The 23,784-nt window shown below is 36.4% G+C and overlaps 2 protein-coding genes across 4 annotated transcripts in view; both read right to left on the bottom strand.

The window, feature by feature from the left end:
• Positions 1 to 18,501, bottom strand: part of PAK2 (p21 (RAC1) activated kinase 2) — a 97,593-nt gene extending 79,092 nt beyond the window's left edge. The window contains exon 1 of one of the 3 annotated variants that reach the window (XM_055568587.1): positions 18,482 to 18,501. The gene's annotated coding sequence lies outside the window, so the exon portion shown is untranslated. Of the gene's footprint in view, positions 1 to 7,903; positions 8,055 to 8,516; positions 8,813 to 18,481 lie in introns of those variants that run through there. The other 2 variants (XM_055568588.1, XM_055568591.1) reach the window with 2 other exon arrangements.
• PIGX (phosphatidylinositol glycan anchor biosynthesis class X) overlaps positions 14,437 to 23,784 on the bottom strand; it is a 24,376-nt gene continuing 15,028 nt past the window's right edge. Inside the window, exons 5-7 of the mRNA XM_055570093.1 lie at positions 18,482 to 18,695; positions 16,516 to 16,616; positions 14,437 to 15,430 (exon numbers count right to left, since the gene is read on the bottom strand). Of these exons, the coding sequence (XP_055426068.1) occupies positions 15,287 to 15,430; positions 16,516 to 16,616; positions 18,482 to 18,695 (459 nt within the window). The 3' untranslated portion in view covers positions 14,437 to 15,286. The remainder of the gene's footprint in view (positions 15,431 to 16,515; positions 16,617 to 18,481; positions 18,696 to 23,784) is intronic.

The following is a 23,784-nucleotide window of genomic DNA, read 5'->3' as shown; positions in this document are numbered from 1 at the left end:
ACTCTAATCAGCTGAAAACTTATACACATGCAAAACCCAAACATGGATGTTTATATAGCAGCTTTACTCATGGCTGCCAAAAGTGGAAGCAACCAAGATGTCCTTCAGTAGGTAAGTGGATAGACAAACTGTGGTATATTCCAACAATGGAGTATTATTTTCAGCACAAAAAATCAATGAGCTATTAAGCCATAAAAAAATAATGAATGATACTCAAATGCATACTGCTAAGTGAAAGAAGCTGAAAAGGTTACATATTGTATAATCCAACTATATGACATTCTGGAAAAGGCAAGACCGTGGAGACAGTTAAAGCATCAGTAGTTGACAAGGATTAGCGAAAAAAGAGGGACAAATAAGAGGAGCACAGGGAATTTTAGGAGCTGAGAAACTATTTTGGATGATACTGTAATGGTGGATACGTGGCATTTATCCACCACTTGTCAATACCCAATACTCATTATATTAATCATCAAAAGTGAATCCTAATATAAATTATGAGCTTTGATTGATAGTGATGTACAGTGGTTCATCAATTTTAACAAACATACCACATAATGTATAATGATGGTTGGGGAAGCTAAGGGAGAAGGTAGATCAGGGTATATGAGAGCTCTCTGTACTTTTTTGCTCAATTTTTTTGTGAATCTAAAATGGTATAAAATGAAGTCTATTAATTTTTCAAAAATAAAAATCATTAAAAAACTGGGCACCCTTTACTCAACAAACACATTCTTACTGCAAACATACTTGTTCTAAGTTCTGAACAGGATAATAGCAAAGAAATAAACAAGTAAATGAAAAAATAAATTCAGGTGGAAGTGCTATAAAGACAAACACAAAGGGACAAAAAGTTAGATACCGAGCAGGGGCAGGGGAGGCTGTATTAGATGGCTGATCAGGTAAGGCAGTGACATATGAAAGGAAGACAGTATTCAGGCAGAAAAAACAAACATAAAGGCCTCAATATAAGTAAGCATAAGCTTTTCAGAAACAATGACAGATTAAGATGAAAAAATAAAGGCTAAGTCTTATAGTTATAAAAACTATTAATAAGGAGTAAGACAATTTGAATAAAGATTGACAGATACATGTGTGTATATAAACTGTATGTGCAAATAGAAAATGTTCTCTGAAAGTTCTCAAAGATCATTTAGAAAATTGGATTATGCTTCAAGTCACAAAGAAACCCTCAATAAACTCAAAAATATTTTAAAAAACCATAGTCACTGACAATGAAAGAATTTAAGAGTGAACAGAACTGTACCAAGTACCTCCTGAGTCAAAGAGGTAATCAAATTAGAACTACCAGCTATTTGAAAAGCAATGAAATCAAGAAAATCATTCAGAGGCATTTTAGAATGCAAAGCTGTACTCAGAGGCAAATTAAGAGCATTAAATGTTCTCATTAAATAAAAAAGAGAGAGAACTAAGAATTTACTAAGTTAGAAAAAGTATAACAACAAAAAAAAGCAGGAACAAAATAAAAAGCAGAAGTTAGAAAATTAGAACACAGAAAATTAACAGAATGAATCTCAAAGTCTCTTATTAAAAAATTACTAAGAAAAGAAAACATTTGACAAATCAAATTAAGAAAAATAACAAAATCACTAATAAATGATGGAAATGAACACCACAGATTTTAATTATAAAAATTTACATATACCCATATAATAAATTTGAATATCTTAAAAAATATTAGATACAAATTTATCAAAGCTGATGCATGAGAGTAAGTAAGGATTTCTCCATAGACTACAACAGTTACCATATGGACTGTGTATTCTTATTAAATTAAAAATTCCTATGAGATTCCTTCTACTCTTTCAATAAATTCTGTACACTTGACTCACAAGTTTGGTTCCTCATAATATAGGTCTTTGAGTATCGTGGGAATGTTATTAGCAAATTTATTTACATACTTTTGTAAGTAGTAAAAGAAAAACCTTACCATCACCTAAGTGTTATAAAAACATTTGATAAAATTCAGAAGATAATTATTTTTTATAAAGAAGAAAATAAATAATAAGGAATTTTAATCTAAAACCAACAGCTGTAGTCATCCTTAACTGTAAAAATACCAGAGACATTCCAAGACAATTATCACCTCTCTTATTTAACTCTGTCTTGGAGATTCTAATCAATGTAATAAAGAGCTAAAATAAAAATAAATACTATAACTATTGGAAATAAAGCAAAAGTTACTATTATTTTTAGGTAAGACAAGGAACCTGGAAAAAAAAAAGTAAATAAAATTTTACTGAAATCCAGAAAGATAAGAAAAATTATCGTGAACACAAAAATCTAGTTATTTCTACGGGTACAAACTACTGGGTGTAAGATAGGCTCAAGGATGTTTCATGCAACACACAGAATGTAGCAAATGTTTTATAAGAACTGTGAATGGAAACGAACTTTTAAAATAGTGTAAAAAAATTTTTAAAGAGAACTTACTAAAAAAAGAAAATCTAGTTACTTCTGTATATTTATCAGAAATAATAAACTAAACCAAATCCACAAAAACTATAAGTTAAACAAGAAATGCATATTAAACTAATTTATGTGCCTAGCAATAAACAAATTTAAGCAAATTTAACAATTTCATTAAGAATGATGGTTGTTTCAAGGACAACAGCAACAAAATGAGATTCACAAAGCTAGTGATAATACACATCAAACATTTCTGAAACGTAACTTAATACTTTTAAATGTTTATATGCTTTTATTCAGTAATTCCATTTCTAAGAAAATATTCTAAATAATCAGGGAAAAATAAAAAGATATTCACTATAGAATTATTTGTATAAAATACTGGAAAAAAATTACACATTAGCCAATAGGAAAATAGTGAAACTAAGGCACAGCTGTACAATAGAACGTTAGGCAACATTAAAAAATCATTTTTAAAAAGAATTTTTAAGGAGAACAGAAGGAAACTGTCAAGATTTAATGTTAAGTTAAAAAAAAATCAAGATAGCAAATTCCACAAAATATGACTCCAAAATTTCAGAAAAGTAAATTATGTACACATACAAAATATAAAGAAATATCAAAATACTGTATTAACAGCAGTCATTCATAGGCAATGTTCTTTTTTAAAAAAAAAAAAAAACTTTATTCTTTTCAAATATTCAATAAGGAAGGTGAAAAAGTTCAGAAAGAATTTGCAACAGATACTCTATCAAACACCTGGCTATATTTTTACTATTATATCTGCCAATGTAACTTTTTATTCTTTAATAACCTGATCTTTAGAGAAACTGAAATTGTGTCTAAAAGTTTTACTCCAACTCTTGTTGTTCATGTGGTTATTATGTAACATTTTTGCTTTATAAACCAAATCTCAAAATTAAAAAGCATAGGAATTAATTTTTTTTTTAATTTTTGGGCACACCAAGCGGCTTTTGAGATCTTAGTTCCCCAACAAGGGAACACAAAGGAAACACAGAGTCCTGACCACTGAATTGCCAGGGAATCTGAGAATAGGAATTAATTTTTTAAAAGCTGAGATTATACCTTAAAATGCACCTATGAAATAAGGATTAAAATAAAACCTCTATTTTCCCAGAACTTATTAAATATTCACATGAAAAAATATTATCTACAAGATAATGGTGTGATCAGAAACATGTTAGGAAGAACTCAGTAACGTAGGTTAAAAGAGCCCTGAACGTATATGTATATATGTGCTGTGCTAAGTCGCTTCAGTCGTCTCTGACTCTGCACAATCCTATATGGACTACAGCCCGCCAGGCTCCTCTGTCCATGGGATTCTCCAGGCAAGAATACTGGAGTGGGTTTCTGCATGACCCAGTATGGACTGCAGCCCGCCAGGCTCCTCTGTCCATTGGATTATCCAGGGAAGAATACGGGAGTGGGTTGTCGTGCCCTCCTCCAGGGGATGTTCCCAACCCAGGGATCCACCAGAGTCTGTTACCTCTAACCTGCACTGGAGGCAGGTTCTTTACCATTACGCCACATGGGAAGCCCGTATGTATATATGTGTTTCAATTTTAACCAAAACTAGAGTTCTTTGCACCTCCTTTTTGATTAGTTTCAATTGACAAAAATTGAGATATAACTCTCATTTCCAGATGAATAACTCATCCTTTCAGCACACTCCAAAGAAAGATTATGGATCAATGTGTTAAGAAAACATATAAAACCAATAAGAACATCTAAATCATACCGGAAATCAGGGAAGACTCCCAGAGAAAGCTATACTCAAAAGCTGAAATCTGAAGGCTGAGGATGAATTAGGTAGATGCCAAGAACCAGGAGCCAAGAGAGGGCATTTCCCCCTCCTTTTCAAATGTGATGCTTACAATAAAACTATTAAAATATTCCTCTCTGAATCCCTATCATGTGATAAATTTTTACACCAACCTCAAAGTCCTGAAATATTTTCATACCTATATTTTATTTCAGTAGCCAAACTCTTACCCCACTTTGCACCAAAAAAATAATCCTGAAGTACTAAGATTTAAATACAATTATTAAAGTACCAGAAGAAAATATAGAAAATTGTTTTTTGATAAAGGTAAAATGGAAAAGATACTCTTAAACAAAGGATTAATATCTACTATGTGTAAAGAGCTTCTGCAATTCAATAAAGAAGTATAGATCAGTATAACCTTTTAGGAAGGCAATTTGGCATCTATTAAAACTTAAAATGCACACTTAAGAATCCTTTTTATGGAAATACTTCTATACATATGTATGTGCACAAAGATATAAGTAAGTTCACTAAAGCTCCACTTTTAGTTGCCCGAAAGTAGAAGTAACAAATAACCATAAATAATTAAGTAAAGTACAAGAAAAGAATAGAATATTGCATGACTATTAAAAACATGAGGTATAACAAGTACTGAGATGGAAAAATAATTTATAACAATTAGATTTTTTATTAAAAAAAATCAAGGTAAGATTACACACACACTGTGTTTATTTCTAATTGCATAAAGAAAACAAAATTGCTAACAGTGGGTACCTGTAAGAAATGCGACTAGGAAGTAAGGGAAGTAATTTTCACTTTTTACTCTAAATAACTGACTTGCTTGAATCTTTTGTGATAAGCATGAACTGACTACCTTTGAAATTTAATTTTAAAATAAGGGGGAAAAAACTCACTATTCTAATCTGTTATAATTATGGTTATCTCTGAGGGCTAAGTGATTCTTGTATAGTAATTTTTGTCCTGTTTCTTAATAGTTTACACTACTTTCTAAATTTTCTATGAGAAATATGACTATTTTAAAATCTGAGAAATATGTATTTAAAAAACCTATATTTGATTTCATTGATGAAACTTTTTTTTCCCCTGAAAAGTAATTTTTAACAGTTATGGTCTCAAAAATGTGGTCCTGAGATTCCAACAACTTTCAGAAAGCAGTCTTAAATCTAAGTTTCTAGGTATAACATTTGTTGCAGAAGCAACTAAATATGAAACCTATTTTAGAATAGAATATTAATTAACATTTATTAATCATGTAAGCACAGCATTTGCTAAGTAATTTTCCCTGTATTATCTCATTTGCTCCAAATAGCCTTATGAAATTTGTATTATACTGTTATTATTATTAATCATCATCTTATAGATTGAAAAAATCAAGTCTGAAAAGAATATGTATCTTGTCCAGAGTCAAGCGCAAGAGCTAGGATTCAAACCCAGGTCTCCAGCTCCTAACCACTTCTGATACCTGGAATGACAAGTACTAATATATCTTAGAGATAATAGGCTAGACCTCTGAAATGTGGCCTGAATATTCAGACTTAACTATTCTTACTCAGGTTAGTGATCCTAAAATGAAGAAGTGGTGACACTCAATTCTTATCACAGAAGAAAATAGTATTTTTCAAGGCAACAGGGGCTATTTTTTTTCTTCTTCTTCTTTTTTTTTTTTGCATCTCTTTCTGCTTCTATCAAGGTACAAGAAGGATACGAAGGACAACTCAGATTTGCGAGTAACTTAACATCCTCCTTGATTAGTCTGGAATTAGCCCTGTAACTAACTGCAAGAGCTTTTAAAAACAAATTGATCAGAATCTCAAAGCCTTAAAGACTTGAAAACAAGGTACAGTTTCACATTTTAATCAAAAGTAGGAAATTCAGAAAGCCAAAAGAAATGTTATATTCAAATACTAGAATAATCAATATAGACAGATTAAACATAGGAAGAATTTAACAATATCTACCTATTTTATCCCACGCTATTTGAACAAGGTCTCTCTTTTTTTAAAAAAGAATAGAGAACCTCCCTGGTGGTCCAAGGGTAAAGAATCCACTTGCCAAGGCAGGGGACACAGGTTCCATCCCTGGTCCAGGAAGATTCCACATGCCTCAGGGTGACTAAGCAGGCGAGCCACAACTACTGAAGCCCCCATGCTCAACAAGAGAAGCCATCTCAATGAGAAGCCTGCGTACCTCAACTAGAGAGTAGCCCCCATTCACTGAACTAGAGAAAGCCCAACTGCAGCAATGAAGACCTGGCACAGCCAAAAAAAATTAAAAAAAAAAAAAAAAGAATAACAATGTTTATCCCAGTTACCTGAACAAGTTCCAAGTTTTTTCTTAAAAAAAATTATAATTGAAAAGATACATACACCACTGCTAACCATGTCTGCTTGGAAATCTGCCCATCAAAAAGACTAGAGAATCATAGGAACCCCTATTCATTTGTTCAGCAGATAGACTACAATTACAGACTTTATGAACTTGGGTTTGCAAGGTTAACATTTAATGTCAAAAGTCCAGAAGAATAATTCTGAATAATTGTAAACTGGAATCAGGCCCCTAAGAGAAGGAGAATACCCAGAACTCTTCCTCAGTAAAAGTATCAGATTATAGAAATCACTGGCAGAGAAGCTGACATCAACACATCTACTTGCACACTCCAACATTTCTAGACCTTAACCCCTTAGCCCAAGAAGACCTCTCAATGAATTAAGGACAACTGACGCTACCAAAATGACAGTCCTGAAAATACACTGAATTTAGGTGCAACCTCTTTCACCAAAACCTGAAAGTGGGTTTAAGATCTACATATGTTACAGGTCAGAAACATTTTAAGGTTCATTTTTCATAATGTAAGTCTGTGTTTCTGGCTAGTTAAAACAACAAAGATTTAAAAACTAAGGATTTAAGAGTTGCCTTAAATCAATACCCTTAAGAGGAGAACATGAACAAACGTTTTACTTAGATATATATTTTTTCATAGATACAAAATATATAGAAGAGATTATGAGAGTGATTTACAAAAGCCACAGAGCTCTTGGAAAAGTTGACAAGTTCTAACCTGCTTTTAAAATTACCATTCACTGTCTTCATCCCAATCTAACTTTACTTAATGTTATTCTTTTGAATAACCGTACAACAACAAAACCCCCAGAGCAAATTCTTCTACATTTCAATATCCTGCCTACTTGCAAGAGCGGAAGAGTCAAACAGAGCAGGGGAAAAAACGTGACGTGAACAACCTTGATCCAAAACACAGCTCGTGGGAGTCTAATTTTAGGCCTAACCATTTTGATTGTCTTTTCACAGAGGTTGAAAAAGAAAACAAAAAAAACACAGATTACTTGTAAAATAAATCTGAGATAACTAAACCAATAGGAGTTGGCATTATTTATCAAGGAGGAAAGAAATCACGTTCGCACTGCCCAGAGTATTCCCATTAAAGATAAGATACGGGGCCGGTAGTACAACCCTACAACAACTGACGACAACGGCAATTGCTTTCCACTCTGCAGCTCTTGGATGACTCTATCTTTAAAGAATGAGTCAAAAGGTTGAGCGCACTGAGGAATATTCGACAACGTTTTGTGTGTATGTGTTGTTTTAAAGAAAGCTAAACATAGTGAAAGCCAACCTTCAGCTAAGTTACCTAAAGAAGCAAATACTCACCTCCTGGCGGAGGATCAAAAGGTTTCACGAGAAGACCCGAAAGTTGTGTTTTTAAACGGAGGCTCTCAAACCCTCGGAAAACTATTCGTTTTCTACTGATGCGGAATATGGAAGAGATCACAGATTGCAGTTTAGAAAAGAATCAAGCGGCTCTAGACAATGTGCCTCGGCAAAGAAACTGGGATGACCAGAGAGATAAGGAGGAGCTGGGACTCTGTAAGAGACGAAAAAATCAAGGAATAAAACCCGAAACGTTTCGTCGAACACTAAAGTAAATGAAGAAAAGGCGGCTGAAACGCGAGGGAAGGGAGATCAACAGAGGGCAGAGACGGTGGAGCGACAGGGTTCAGGGCAGGGCCGGGTCCAGGAAGAGTTAGATCTCACCAGCCCAGCAAGCTTCCCATTTCAGGCTAGAGCCGGAGAAGAAAACAGCCCGAGGGCGCAGACAATGAGCCACCGCCCCAAGAGTTGCGGCTCCAGGCACGCAGGTGGCGGCTTCCCGGGCCCGCGCGGGGCAGGTCAGCTGCCCCGGGCCGCTCACGCCGGCCAGGCCGCGTAGAAGCGAGGAGAAATGAGAACGACGGCCCGCGTCCCGGCCTGTCTGCACACTTACCCTAGGCGAAGACAGGTCCCCGCCCCAGCGAGGAGCCTCCGGCCGAGCTCCCGGCGGGCTCCGGAGCCGCCCAGAGCAAGCGCGCGACGCGGGGCGGGGAGGGGAGGGAAGGGGAAGCGGGGCGGGAAGAGGGGCCGCGCTGGAGCGCAGCCGCTGCTACTGCTAGGCCAGGCGGCAGCCGAGCCCCGCGGGCGCCGGGAGGGGAGGGCAGGGAGCCTTCGGCAATGGCGACGGCCCAGGCCAGAGGGGAAGCGGAACAACCACCGCCGCTGCGCGTGGCCACAACCCTGGGGGAGGGCGACGGCGGGGAGCGGAGAGGGGCGGGACCGAAGCCCGAGCTCCACTGGGCGGAGACCGGCACCACCTCCCAGTGGGCGAGTTCACGCGGGGCCTGTCGGGACTTGTAGTTTGGAGATGTGTTCCACTTCTCTCTCCCACTTTCTTTTTTTGGCGGGGTATTCTCTGTATTGAGAGAGACCGCCAGTCCCTCAGTGTAGTTCAGCATTGTCTCCAGTCAGGTCTGTGCCAACCAAAGACATTGAAAGACGATTTTTGTTACATGAACCTGCTCCAGGACATCTGTTTCTGAGAATTCATCCACTATCCATTTTGCTTTTTGCCTGTAACTCAATGTATTTTGGTGCTAATTAAGGCCTCTGTTTTATTCACAGAGGAATTCCTCAATGTATTCATTCTGTTCAGTTCAGTTGCTCAGTGATGTCTGACACTTTGCAACCCCATGGACTACAGCATGCCAGGCTTCCCTGTCCATCACCAACTCCAGGAACTTGCTCAAACTCATGTCCATAGAGCTGGTGATGCCGTCCAACCATACCATCCTCTGTCATCCCCTTCTCCTCCTGCCTTCAACCTTTCCCAGCATCAGGGTCTTTTCCAATGAGTCAGTTCTTTGCATCAGGTGGCCAAAGTATTGGGAGTTTCAGCTTCAGCATCACTCTTTCCAGTGAGTATTCAGGACTGATTTCCTTTGGGATTGACTGGTTTGATCTCCTTGTAGTCCAAGGGACTCTCATGAGTCATCTCCAACACCACAGTTCAAGAGCATCAATTCTTTGGAGCTCAGCTTTCTTTATGGTCCAACTCTCACATCCATACATGTCTACTGGAAAAACTATAGCTTTGACTAGATTCCTCAATGTATTCACTCAGTGTCTAATATGTACCAGTCACTCCTGGGTATCAGGGATACAAGAGTGAACATGAGTCACTTTGTCTTTGTGGAACTTCCAAATATAAAAACGCAATAATTAAAATAGAATCTGGTATGAGGGAAAAAACTAGGATGATTACTTTGGATAAGGTGGCCAGTGAAAGTATCTTTAAGGAGGTGACTTTTAAGCTAAGAACTGAAAGAGAGAGCCATGAGAAGCTTTCAGGAGCATTACAAGCAGAGGAAAGAAGAAAAGAACTCGCTAAGGTCAGTTAAAAAGGTCTGTGTAACTGCAGTTTAGTGCAAGAAGAGTAGCATAGTATGGCAAAACACTAGAGAAGACAAGATTCAGGTCAGGAAGGATCTTAAATGACATGGTAAGGAGGCTGGACTTTATTCCAAGAAGTTATTAAATAGTTGTAAGCAGGGAAGTGATTTTACCTGGTTTATACTAGATTGCTACATGGAGAATGGAGTTTTGAGACGCAAGAGAAATGATTGAATTAGGGAGGTATTAATCATGACTGATGCTAGAGTAATAGCAATGGAAGTAGATATTGGAAGCCAAATTGTTCTTACTGATAGACATAGAGCAAAAACTTAATTGATATGGAGAATATGAGAAAAGGGATTCAAGGAGCAATAGGGCACACTATTAGATAACTTGAAAAACATTCCCACTATTAAATATACAAAATACTGGATAAAATAGAATATCCTTTCAAAGGCATAAGCTCAACCCAGTTCAGTTCAGTTCAGTCGCTCAGTTGTATCCGACTCTTTGCGACCCCATGAACCGCAGCATGCCAGGCCTCCCTGTCCATCACCAACTCCCGGAGTCCACCCAGACCCATGTCCATTGAGTCGGTGATGCCATCCAACCATCTTTTCCTGTCATCCCCTTTTCCTCCTGCCCTCAATCTTTCCCAGCGTGAGGGTCTTTTCCAATGAGTCAGCTCTTCGCATCAAGTGGCCAAAATATTGGAGTTTCAGCTTTAACATCAGTCCTTCCAATGAGCACCCAGGACTGATCTCTTTTAGGATGAACTGGTTGGATCTCCTTGCAGTCCAAGGGACTCTCACCACAGTTCAAAAGCATCAATTCTTCAGTGCTCAGAGTTCTTTATAGTCCTACTCTCAAATCCATACATGACCACTGGAAAAACCATAGCCTTGACTAGACGGACCTTTGTTGGCAAAGTAATGTCTCTGCTTTTTAATATGGTCTAGGTTGGTCATAACTTTCCTTCCAAGGAGTAAGCGTGTTTTAATTTCATGGCTGCAATCACTATCTGCAGTGATTTTGGAGCCCAGAAAAATAAAGTCAGCCACTGTTTCCCCATCTATTTGCCATGAAGTGATGGGACCAGATGCCATGATCTTAGTTTTCTGAATGTTGAGCTTTAAGCCAACCTTTTCACTCTCCTCTTTCACTTTCAAGAGGCCCTTTAGTTCTTCTTTACTTTCTGACATAAGGATGGTGTCATCTGCATATCTGAGGTTACTGATATTTCTTCTGGCAATCTTGATTCCAGCTTGTGCTTCTTCCAGCCCAGCATTTCTCATGATGTATTCTGCATTTAAGTTAAATAAACGGGGTGACAATATACAGGCTTGATGTACTCCGTTTCCTATTTGGAACCAGTCTGTTGTTCCATGTCCAGTTCTAACTGTTGCTTCCTAACCTGCATACAGGTTACTCAAGAGGCAGGTCAGGTAGTCTGGTATTCCCATCTCTTTCAGAATTTTCCATAGTTTATTATGATCCACACAGTCAAAGGCTTTGGCATAGTCAATAAAGCAGAAATAGATGTTTTTCTGGAACTCTCTTGCTTTTTCAATGATCCAGCAGATGTTGGCAATTTGATCTCTGTGCTCTGTGACAACCTAAAGGGGTGGCATGGGGTGGGAGATGGGAGCAGGGTTCAGCAGGGAGGGGACATGTATATACCTGTGGCTGATTCATGTTTAAATATGGCAGAAGTCAACACAATATTATAAAGCAATCATCTTCCAATTAAAACAAAGAGAGAGGAATACCTCTGATGGGCTTACAAACTTCACATTCAACCCAAAGGAGGATCAAGAAACCAAAGTAGTAACCAAGTCAATGAAGCCTGTTGTTTTGTGTTATGTTGAAAGAACCTACTTACCTCAAATCTCTATGGTTTTCCTGGACGCCCAGGAGACAAGAGACCAAAGACAAGGCTATGAGCCTGTAAAAAGAGTTGGGACTATAATCCTGCACAAGGCTGGAAAATTCAGAGGACTATACCCTCTGAGAATAGACTAGGAGAAAAAAATCCCCTGTACCAACCCAGGCCAATATGTGGATATATTTTAGCCTGGATTTTGGCATCAAGGGGAAAAAAACTTCCCCTTTAGAATTCATAACAACACGTCTTCCCTCACATAGGTCTGAAAGTGCAAATTTATAGTACCTACACTGTCCAGGAAACCTCAAGTCAAGTAAGTCTCTCAGGCTAGTAACACTTGGAGGTCTAGAAAAAACAAAAACATATCCTTATTGCACAGGGTCACTCTCAACAGAGGACTGAAAGGATTTCCACAGATAAACAGGCTATCAAAAGGTACACATGAGCACCCAAAATAAAACTACAATACATCTGCGAAAATAAGCCAGGAATGAATCAACAGAAACCACAAAGAGAATAATGAAGCTCATGAAGTTTAGATTTTGGAATTATTTATTACAGAATATAACATAAGTTTATTAAAATGATTAAGCAAAGTAAGCCAGGAGCAAGAAACAAGATACTATTTTAAAAAAATTCACCAAGCAACTTTGAAAAGGAGTCAAGTAAAACTTCTAGAAATAAAAAAATATAACTGAAACCAAAGCCAATGTTTGGATTAAATAGTACATTACACACAGTTAAAGAGAGAATTAATAAACTGGAAGGCAGATCTACAGAAATTACTGATAGCAACCCAAAGAGAAAGGAAATATGAAAGGAAAGTTGAGAGACATGGGGACAGATTGTGCAGGTATACTGTATACTGTATGCATAATGAGAAAAAGAGAAAAAACAAAAGAAGCAGTATATGATAAGACAATGGCTTAGAATTTTCCAGAATTGATCAAAGACAAGACCCTTCAGATTCAGGAAGCAAAGTGAATCCCAAACAGGATAAGTAAAGGAAATCTCAAACACATCAAAGTGAAACTGCAGAATACCAAAGATAAAGAACCCAGAAAGAAAAGACATCCCCTGCAGAGAAACAACTATTAAATTTAGCATAGATTTCACAACTGCAACAATGTGTGCAATCTGACAATGGAAAAATATTTTCAAACTACCTAAAGAAAGTAACTGAACTTAGAAGCACATACCTTGTTAAACTCTTAGTAACAAAAGTGAGGGTGAAATAAATATATCATCAAGCAAAAACAGAGATATCACAAGCCACAGAAATGTTACAAACCAGAGACTTACTATAGGAACATCTTAAAAAGATATACTTCAGGAGGAAGGTAATCCCAGAAGTAAGGTACAAGAAATCAGATAGATAGTTAAACCTACTAACATAGCATGGACTAGGACAATCCTCTATATTATTTCACTCTCTTACAGCCTACCAAATCTTATATTCAACTACCTACCGGTAGTATATAAATTTGATGGATAATACAGATAGGTGTGGGGCTTCCCTTGTGACACAGTGGTAAAGAATCTGCCTGCCAAGGCAGGAGATGCAGGAACTTTGGGTTCAATCCCTGGGTCAGGAAGATCCCCTGGAGAAGAAAATGACAACTCACTCCAGTATTCTTGCCTGGGAAATCCCATGGACAGTGGAGCCTGGCAGCTTCCATGGGGTCGCAATGAGTGGGACACCAAGCATGCACACACACATAGGTGTTAGTCACTTCACCTTACATTCTTTATCTTCACATCGTATCAATTAGCATCAATCATAAATATAGATGAGTAACGTGAGATGAATAGACTATTTGACTAGAGTAATCCTTAAACTCATTACATTCTGAAATTATTACAGCAGAAATAAATCTTCTCAGTTCCCAAGTCATGAATCTACTATCCTCCCTTAGATCTAACTAAATAATCTAAGTTTCTACTAGAGTGGCTGAAAGGCGCACACACACACAAAACAATCTCTACCCCACCACCACACTTAGTTGAGGTAATCTTTGTTATTTTCACCCCCATGATACTTTAAGAAAATACAGCATACAAGTGGAACAATACTGGAACACAATGACCAGGAGAATAGTACCTGTTTTCTTTGAGAAACTGATTTAAAAAGTAAAGTAATTTTCATTTTTTAAGTAATCCAAAGAAGACAGTATAAAGATTTCAAAATGCTCTGTTGTATCAAAGCGATATCATCTGCCAGCATTTATCAGGCAAAAAAACTCATATTAAAGTATCTTCACTCACATTCACACTTTTGTTACACTTCTGAATACCCATATAAATGAAAAAATAGCTGAATCATATCCCAAGCCACCATTTCAAATATTAACTGAAATGAAAACATTTAAATACTGAGGAACTTGGCTTTGATGTGCAAAAGAAAATGGCTATTACTTACATGCACATACACAGAAACACACTTAAGAGGATAAACAGTACCGGGTTCCCCCACCTGACTAACCGTATTCCAAAATGGTATTAATGGTACTGAATTTTAACTAGTATATAATTCTATTTAAATGCCACTATATTAATCCCACTGAGGAAAAAAAAAAACCTGGAAAACATGTTAACATGGCAAATTAGAAATATTTATTCCCATTAAAAAATACCAGAATGTTTTAGGAAATTAACCAGTGATAGCATATATAAAGTATATCATATCCCATTATGCTATACAAAACATACCCTAGTTTATTGGCTTCTGTTTTGGAAGATGCTTGCCCTTTTATTTCTTAATTAGCTTAGGCATTTGCTTTATTTTCTAATTTTTCCAGAGAAAAACAATAAACCAACACCTTTTGTTCTTAAAAAAAATCATCTGAAGACTCAAAAACTTTTATAACTATACAACTTAGTAAAATATACTTTTTAATATTAGTATTTAACTCCATCAATCCTTTGCCAATTCATATATTCAAAAGCAGTATTATAAAAAGAGAATGGAAAAGCTTCAAGGAATAATCAATTTTGATATTCTTAGAAGTCCTACTTTAATGATTTTCTTTGAAACTGCACAAATTAATATTCTTATAAAACTAATATTTAAATAAAATCTGATTCATCCAAATTAGTCTTATTCATAACAATTTTCTCAATTTTTAGCAATAATTTGTCTCTAATAAAGTACTTATTTATAACCCAAATGAAGATTAAGTCACTTCTCATAAATAATATTAATTTAACAGAACTAAGTTTCCTGTATTGGCCCCTGATGCTTGAGGATTATTAGAGGTCTACACAATAGAGCACTGAATTTTGAAATTAGTTGAGAATGATCCAGAATTTCCTCTAGTAAACATAGTATTAGCCATAAATGAAGACAAAAGGCAAAAGTAATGACATAATTCTAGAAGAACACTTCTAGTCACAAATAGTTCGGTCTTATTTAGGTTTATGGAAAGTATTTAACTGCATAAAATTCATAGGGAAAAATGGCCATATTTGAAAACAGCCACAAGGATCAAAGTAGAACACAGGATGGAAATGAGCAGAGTCACAGAACACACTAAGGAGGTATGTATGGTCAGCCCCACTGGAACTTGTAGAGTCAAATTCTTGTATACCTTGGGAGAGAGACAGAGAAGTTAGATACATTCAAGATCAACCTCCTAAGATGAAACCACTACTTCTTTTATTTTTAACTTAACTTTCTCTTTTTCCTTTTAAATACTTTTTGCATTGCTATACTACATGTAACACTACCTGAACGATTCTTTTAGATTCAACATTTCAGTTAATGTAACAGAATCAGACTCATTAAGTTCCCTGTGCTATGCAAGAGGCCCTCATTAGTTATCTGTTTTATACATAGTAGTGTATATATGTCGATCCCAATCTCCCAATTCATTCCACCCTCTCTAATACCCACTCCTGGTATCCATACACCCATTCTCTACATCTGTGTCTCTACTTCTGACCAAGTCAGTGTTAATGAGCTACTAATACTTACTCAGTTTAATAATTGAAAATAAGTTGGGAGGTTAAAACTCTAAAAACGGCCTGCATCCGCCTAGATTTAGATTTATAATAACAATATTACTGTCTAGAAACTTAATCACAGTTGAAATGATACAACTCTACAGTTTTACTTTCCTTTGTTCACTTGTCCTATGTAATATAATGAAGTTAACGAATTCATTTTGTTACTTAAAAATTAATAAAAAGTTCTAAATACATTGAAGTTTTACTGATTAAATAAAATCAGATGGACACACCACTATTTTTTTTTTTTTTTTTTGCCATTTCACACTTTTAAAAAGCACATCAACTACACTTAGCCCTGGATCAATGAGGCATGGGACTAACTCTCAGTCTCCATGCCTGAAAATTAAATGATTCTATGACTACTGCCAACAGTAACAAAGAAACAACATTAAAAACAAATACAAAATAGCTTCCTATGGTAGAATATAAAATTATCATCCCTTAATTGTGGCAGAAACACTATAGAAGGAGTTTTATATGAGGACGCATGACCTAAAACAACATAAAATATTAACTTTGTTGTTGTTGTTGTTTAGTCGCTCAGTTGTGTCCAACACTTTGCGACCCCACAGACTGTACCCCACCAGGCTCCTCTGTCCATGGGATTCTCCAGGCAAGAATACTGGAGTGGCTTGCCATCTCTTTCTCCAAAATATTAACTTACTGATTTATATTTCATATTGTTCCATTGGCAGATATCCTTACTGTTCAAAGTACAAGGAGCTGTCACCTCTGACTGAGCCCAGCATTTCAAGACTGGAAACTCTGAGAAAAAGTGGTAGAAAATCATATCAGAAAACCTGTATCTGGACTAGAAGCCAAGTCAGTCTTTCATGTTGGGATATGATTATTCAAACATTTTAATACACAATGTACATGATTTGGACTCAGCTATCATGTGCTGTTTTATTTTAACAGACTGTTCTAAATGGATGCCTAGAAAATTATAAAATTACAAAGACTGTAAAGAAGTTGAGCATGACTTCTTAACAAATCCCACTACACCAGGGGCCATTTTTTTTAACTTAAACTTTTCTTGAAGTATAACATAACTCAGAAAAATGAACAGATCATAAACCTACAACCAGATAAATTTCCATAGATAAAACACAGCCATGGAAAGAACTCTCAGACCAAAAAAATGAACAATTCCAGAACCCCAAATGCTCTCTTGGGAGGGGGCACTTTTCCAAACTTTATTTAGGGTAGGTAAAAGGTAACCATTAAAAGAAACAGTAAACTAGATTGGATGAACAAAGTTAACACAGTTGAGTACTTTTTAACTTTTCTCATCATGAAACAGATGATGACAGCAAATATGTGATTAAAAACTTCTTGTCAGTCTTTAGTAACAGTGCTACTGAATTCCGTAAACATTTTAATCAGCCCAAATTTGGAGATACAAAGAACCAAAATCTGAAAGGGACTTCCTAAAGTTTTGATTCTAGGAAGACTGAAAATGATGAGAGCAGTTTTTTACTTTGCTGAAATCCACACATAAAAGGAGAACAATTCTACACAAAACCAATAACTCGTAGACAACTTTTACAACAAACCTAGGTGATAAAGTATCCCTAAAATACATGCAAGTGGACACAAAGCACGAACAGCTACAATATCAGTATGCAATCCTGCAATATCAGTATGAAGAAACAGAAATCAGCAGAGGCATCAGTGGCTGAAAAAAGACACACACCATGCATTAAATGCCCACTCATAAAAGAGCACTGCTGCTGCTGCTGCTAAATCGCTTCAGTTGTGTCTGACTCTGTGCGACCCCACAGACGGCAGCCCAACAGGCTCCCCCGTCCCTGGGATTCTCCAGGAAAGAACATTGGAGTGGGTTGCCATTTCCTTCTCCAATGCATGAAAGTGAAAAGTGAAAATGAAGTCGCTCAGTCGTGTCCGACTCTTAGCGACCCCATGGACTGCAGCCTACCAGGCTCCTCCATCCATGGGATTTTCCAGGCAAGAGTACTGGAGTGGGGTGCCATTGACTTCAATAAAAGAGCACAGCACCACCTATAGTCTTACCAAAAGAATCAAACCTGAATCTGATCACACCTCTCAAGCTAGCTACCAATTTCCAAGCAATGAAGAAATCAGATGAATTAATGAGTATAGTCATCCAAACCACAACAATGACAGGGTCTCAAATGACCCTGGTTCTTCAACAGATAAAATTTTCTTTAAAGAATGAAATAGAGGGGAAATCTGTAATTAATAGACTTAACGGAAATAACATTTTCTTAATGGGCAGAATTAAGCCATCATGTCTAAGAATGCCCACTTGAGTAATAAAAGTATAAAAGAAACATAAGGAAGTGATTAAAAGTCAGGAGAGTGGGTTACTCTTACAGGAAAGGCGATTGGGACAGGACCTGTGGGGCTGCTGCTATGCTGACTGGCAAAGTTGTTTCTTGACCTGGGTGGTAGTTACATGGCTAGTTCCCCTCTAATAATTCACTAAACTATATATTTGTGAAGTTTTTCCTTATCAGTGCTTTATTTTACAATCAAAAAGTTTAACAGAAAGAAAAAAGAAACATGACTTTGTTATCACTGTTCTTGACTTACCACCATAGCTTCACTCTTATTTTCAACTCTCCAAAAAGATTTGTAACCCTTACCTTGGTCACAATACATCAATAAATCAGGGTTATGGACCACAATAAAAGTTTCTCCATCTTTAATATGTGGCCGATGATAGCGATAGTGCACAGGCAAAAAAGCTTGGAAACAATCAATGCACTGTGAATCTTGTCTAGCATAAATGAGAACTTCAGATTCCTTGGACAAATAGTTGGGAGCCTCTATATTAAAATTTTCCGAAACCATCACTGCCTGTCAAAAAGAATACAAATATTAGTCCAGAAGAAATGAATGAGAAAGATGTAAAAAACAAAACCAGAAGACTGCTATATAGATGAACAAAAATGTCAAACACACCACCCCTTATAAACAATTTTCATTCCTTGTCCATCCTCAGTTTTAAGTAGAAAACACAAGATGTGATCTGTGTTTAATAGAAGCTTACTAAAAGTAAACTGAAGAAATTATACTCTGAAGTGTGAAATTTCCTCATAATAAGAATTTCTATGTAATTTCCTTATCAACCTTTGCTTTGGTAACAAAACAGGTACCAAGAAAAGAAACTTCAGGAATAAATACAGCATTATTCAATAAGCTTGAAAACTATGATAAAAAGTTAACCCAGTATTGGGTTAAAATGATAGGTATCACTCTGGTAGTTTCCTGTTCTTCAAAGAAGCAAGTAAGATGGTAGTGAGTAAGATAGAGCATTGCGGGCAGGAAGTCAAAGCAAAGGTCAGCACTCTTTTTTGGATACAAAGAGTTAATGGAAAAAATGGTAACGATTCTTTTAAAAACTAACATGGTAAAAAAACATTTTAAAATAAGTGTTTTATGCCAAAAGTAAAAATGCACACGTGGCAGAAATTAGTCTTACATTATAAATGTATCCATATATACATATTTATTTATAAAACCACACATACACACACACACACATACACATGCATATGAACATTATATACATGTGTGCATGTGTATGCATACACACATGCAAGTTTTCTTCAGATTCACTTACACAAAGAGAAAAAACCAGCATTAATTTCTACCCACCAGAGCTAGCATCCTAATTCTTTTATTTGACAGTGACACCAAGTGCTGTATTTTCACATGTTGTTTCTTCCCTGTTCATCACAGGAGTAACAGAACTAACTAGCAAAGGTCAAAGATTTCTAATCTTATGACTCATAAGGAACTTGAGAAGTGATCAATTTAAACCACTGTTCCAATGAGAGTATTTTTTAAATATCCAGCCACTGTTTTAATGCTTTCAATGATTGGAAGGAAGTTCATTATTTTAAGTCATCTCATTTAATGTACTGTTAAATTTATTCCCTTTTTATTAGTAGAAACTTGATTCTCTGACCCAAAACAAATCACCAATTGTCCATGCTTACAATATTTGCAAAAAATATGTTATTTGTTTTACTAAGGGTCCCTCAAAACTTAGAAGGCAACCACCCTCCTCCATATGTTTTCTCCTTCCCAAAGAAATATGTACAGTTTTCTTGGTTTCTCAAGACATGGTTTTCCAAACCATTCATCATATCAGTTGCCTTTTGAAATACTCAGAGAATATAGCAGCAATACTATCTTCTTTAGCAAAAATTACATTATTTTTTTCCAGTTTCTAGGTTTAAAAATTGCATTAACTTTTTAGCAGCCTTCATTTCAGTGGGGTGTGTGTGTGTGTGTGTGTGTGTGTATATATATATATATGTTATTTTTTTTAACTAATAGACTTCATTTTTTAGAGCAATTTTAGGTATAGAAAAATTGAGCAGAAAACAGCATTCCCACATACTCCCCATCCCTCCCAAACACACTCACAGTTTTCTCTATTATTAAAATCAGTTTGGTACATTTGTTACAATTCATTAAGTCAATACTGATACATTATTGTTAACTACAGTCTATAGTTTAAGTTAGGGTTCACTCTTTGTGTTGTATAGCCTATGGATTTTGACAAATATAAAATGACATGTATCATACTGAATAGTTTCAATGACCCAGTGCTCTGCCTATTCATCCTTGTATTTTTCATTTGAACTTTTTGCAGAAAACTTTTAAGTTAACTCCCATCCAATTTTTTCAAGTAATTGACTTTTCACTAATTAAATCCAGGGACTTATATTTATCTCTATTAAATTTTATCTTTCTGGCTATTGTCTATTTTTTTCTAGGCTGTTGAGATTTAACTGAAATCCCAATCTGTCAACCATTTATGTAACATTTATGAACTTGATAACTATATCGTCTGTATTTTTATCTAAGTATAAAAATGTTGACCAAGAAGATTACAACAGCAAATCCCTAAGAAATTTCACTAGAGACCTTCTGCTACAAGTTTATCAATGTACTCTCTTTGCATACAACTAGATATAAATCAAAATAACACATATTTTCTATCTTGTCAACAAAGATGTATAGAATGACCCAATAATAATAAAGGTAACTTTCTTTGAGTACCAATTAAGCTCAGTGGTTTATATATATTCGCTTCTTTAATTTTCACAAGATCCCTATCAGGTAGGAACTCTTAGTCCTGTTATATAAACGTGTAAACAAAGTATCAGGGTGGATAAACAATATAGTGGCTAGTAAGAAGAGGAGACAAGATTCAAAGCCAGGTCAAAGAGATTCCCCTATTTAGTTAGGTTAAATAAGATAGGCAATATTTATATAGTTGAAAATTAAGTATAATAAGTAGAACTAACACAAAGTATATTCCTGATAGTGCTATTTAGAATTTATGATGGCATTATGATCTTCAGCTTCTCTAATTAATGAGTTTTTGTTTACTGTTTATTTTCCATAGACATAAAAATATGGAAACTTCCCAAAAACTGAGAATATTTTTAACATGAATTTAAACTGCTGCTGCTGCTGCTGCTAAGTCGCTTCAGTCGTGTCTGACTCTGTGCAACCCCATAGACGGCAGCCCACCAGGCTCCTCCGTTCCTGGGATTCTCCAGGCAAGAATACCAGAGTGGGTCGCCATTTCCTTCTCCAATGCATGAAAGTGAAAAGTGAAAGTGAAGTCACTCAGTCATGCCCGACTCTTAGCGACCCCATGGACTGGAGCCTACCAGGCTCCTCCGTCCATGGGATTTTCCAGGCAAGAGTACTGGAGTGGGGTGCCATTGCCTTCTCTGGAATTTAAACTAGAATTTAAACTAGAATATAATGAAAATGAGGCAAACTGGTCTAAATGGCATTTTGGCCTTCAGAGAGGGCTCTATTAGTCAAAGGGTTATTTGGTGATGGTTCAAGAACTTTTATTCTGGGTATCTGAATCTCAAAAATCAGCCTTAGGGACTTCCCTGGTGGTCCAGTGGCTAAGACTCTGTGCTCTAAATGCAGGGGGCCAGGTTCGATCCCTGGTCAAGGAACTGGATCCCACATGCCGCAGCTAGGAGTTCTCATGCTGCAACTAAGACCCACTGGCTAACAGCCATGGACCTACACTTTTTCATGACAACACTAAACTACACATATCAAAAACCACCTTAGCAAAGTTAAATGAACTAAGCAATAAAATTTTTGTACCATAACTGTAACACTCAACAGATCTTTCTCCCCTAGACTAGAGCTCTATCTGGAGAAGGCAATGGCACCCCACTCCAGTACTCTTGCCTGGAAAATCCCACGGACAAAGGAGCCTGGTAGGCTGGGGTCGCTGGGAGTCGGACACGACTGAGCGACTTCACTTTCACTTTTCACTTTCATGCATTGGAGAAGGAAATGGCAACCCACTCCAGTGTTCTTGCCTGGAGAATCCCAGGGACGGGGGAGCCTGGTGGGCTGCCGTCTATGGGGTCGCACAGAGTTGTACATGACTAAAGCGACTTAGCAGCAGCAGCAGCAGAGCCCTATCAAAAAAATTCAAAACAACAACAACAAAAATCTAAAACATTTCCCAATTAAGACAGCAATCGGTATCTTTGAATAACTTATACAATCTAAAATTGTAAAACTATAAAAATGAAATGTATAACAATAAATACTTTTCTGACACTGGGATGTTAATTTTTGTTAATTACTTATTTATGTATTTTTATTTTTGGTCACACTGTCTTCATTGCTGTGTGCTAGTTTTCTCTTGTTGCAGAGAGCGGTGGCTACTCTTTGTTGCAGTAAGTGGGTTTATCCTTGTGGAGGCTTCTTGTTGCGGCTTGGGGGCTCTAAAGCTCGAGCTTCAGTAGCTGTGATGCACGGGGTTAGCTGCTCTGAGGCATGTGGGATCTTCCTGGACTAGGGATTGAATCCGTGTCCTCTGCATTGGCAGGTAGATTCTTAACCACAGTACCATCAGGGAAGCCCCGGGATGTTAATTCTAACAGTACCTATTTTTTTCTAATCAGTCTGGCTAAAGAGTTTATCAATTTTATCCATCTTAAACTACAAGTTTTTGGTTTCACCGGCTTTCCCTACTGTGTGTGTCTGTTTTCTAGTTCATGAATTTCTGCTGTGACCTTCATTATTTCCATCCTTCTACTGTGGTTTCACGTGCTCATCACAGATTAAGGAGGCTTAGCTGAAAACGTTAATTGAGATCTTTCAAAATAAATAGGCATCTTAAGTGCTACAAATTTCCCTCTAAACACAGCTTTTGCAGTATCCCATTAGTTCTGGTATGTTATGTTTTCATTTTCATTCAGTTCAAAATACTTTATTTCCCTTCTGCTTTCTTCTTTTGACCCATGGATTACTTAGAAGTGTGTTAGTTTCCAAATATTTGAAGACTTTCTAAAGATCTTTCTATTCTTTATTTCTAATTTAGTTCATTTGCAGTCAAGAATATTCTTTGTAAGACTTGAATTCTAAATTTATTGAGACTTGTTTTATAGCCTAGAATGATCTATCTTGATAAATACTGCATGTATACTTATAAAGAACATGTATTCCACTGTTGTTGGGTGGAATGGTCCATAAATACCAATTAGATCAGGGAGTTGGTTCATAGTTCTGTTCAAATCTTTCATATCCTTACCAACTTTCTGTCTACTTATCACATCAATTATTGAGAGAAGGGTACTGAAATCTCCAACTATAAGTGTGGATTCATCTATTCCACCTTACAGTTCTACCAATTTTTCTTTGCATTTTGAATCTCTTATTAGTGACATAAATGTTTGAATTATTATTTCCTGCTGATTAATTGATCCCTTCATCAAAATGGTGATAGTCTTTAGCACTTGTGACAATCTTTGCTCTTGAATCCCTTTGCCTAATATTAATATAACCACATCAGCTTTCCTTTGATCAGTGTGAGCATGTCTTATCTTTTGTTTTAAAAGTTAAAGTTCATTTCTTATATGCAATATACAGTTAGGTCTTT

The sequence above is a fragment of the Bubalus kerabau genome, chromosome 2 (genome assembly GCF_029407905.1).
Source record: "Bubalus kerabau isolate K-KA32 ecotype Philippines breed swamp buffalo chromosome 2, PCC_UOA_SB_1v2, whole genome shotgun sequence".
Lineage (NCBI taxonomy): Eukaryota > Metazoa > Chordata > Mammalia > Artiodactyla > Bovidae > Bubalus > Bubalus kerabau.
This window is presented reverse-complemented; position numbering and strand designations above follow the sequence as displayed.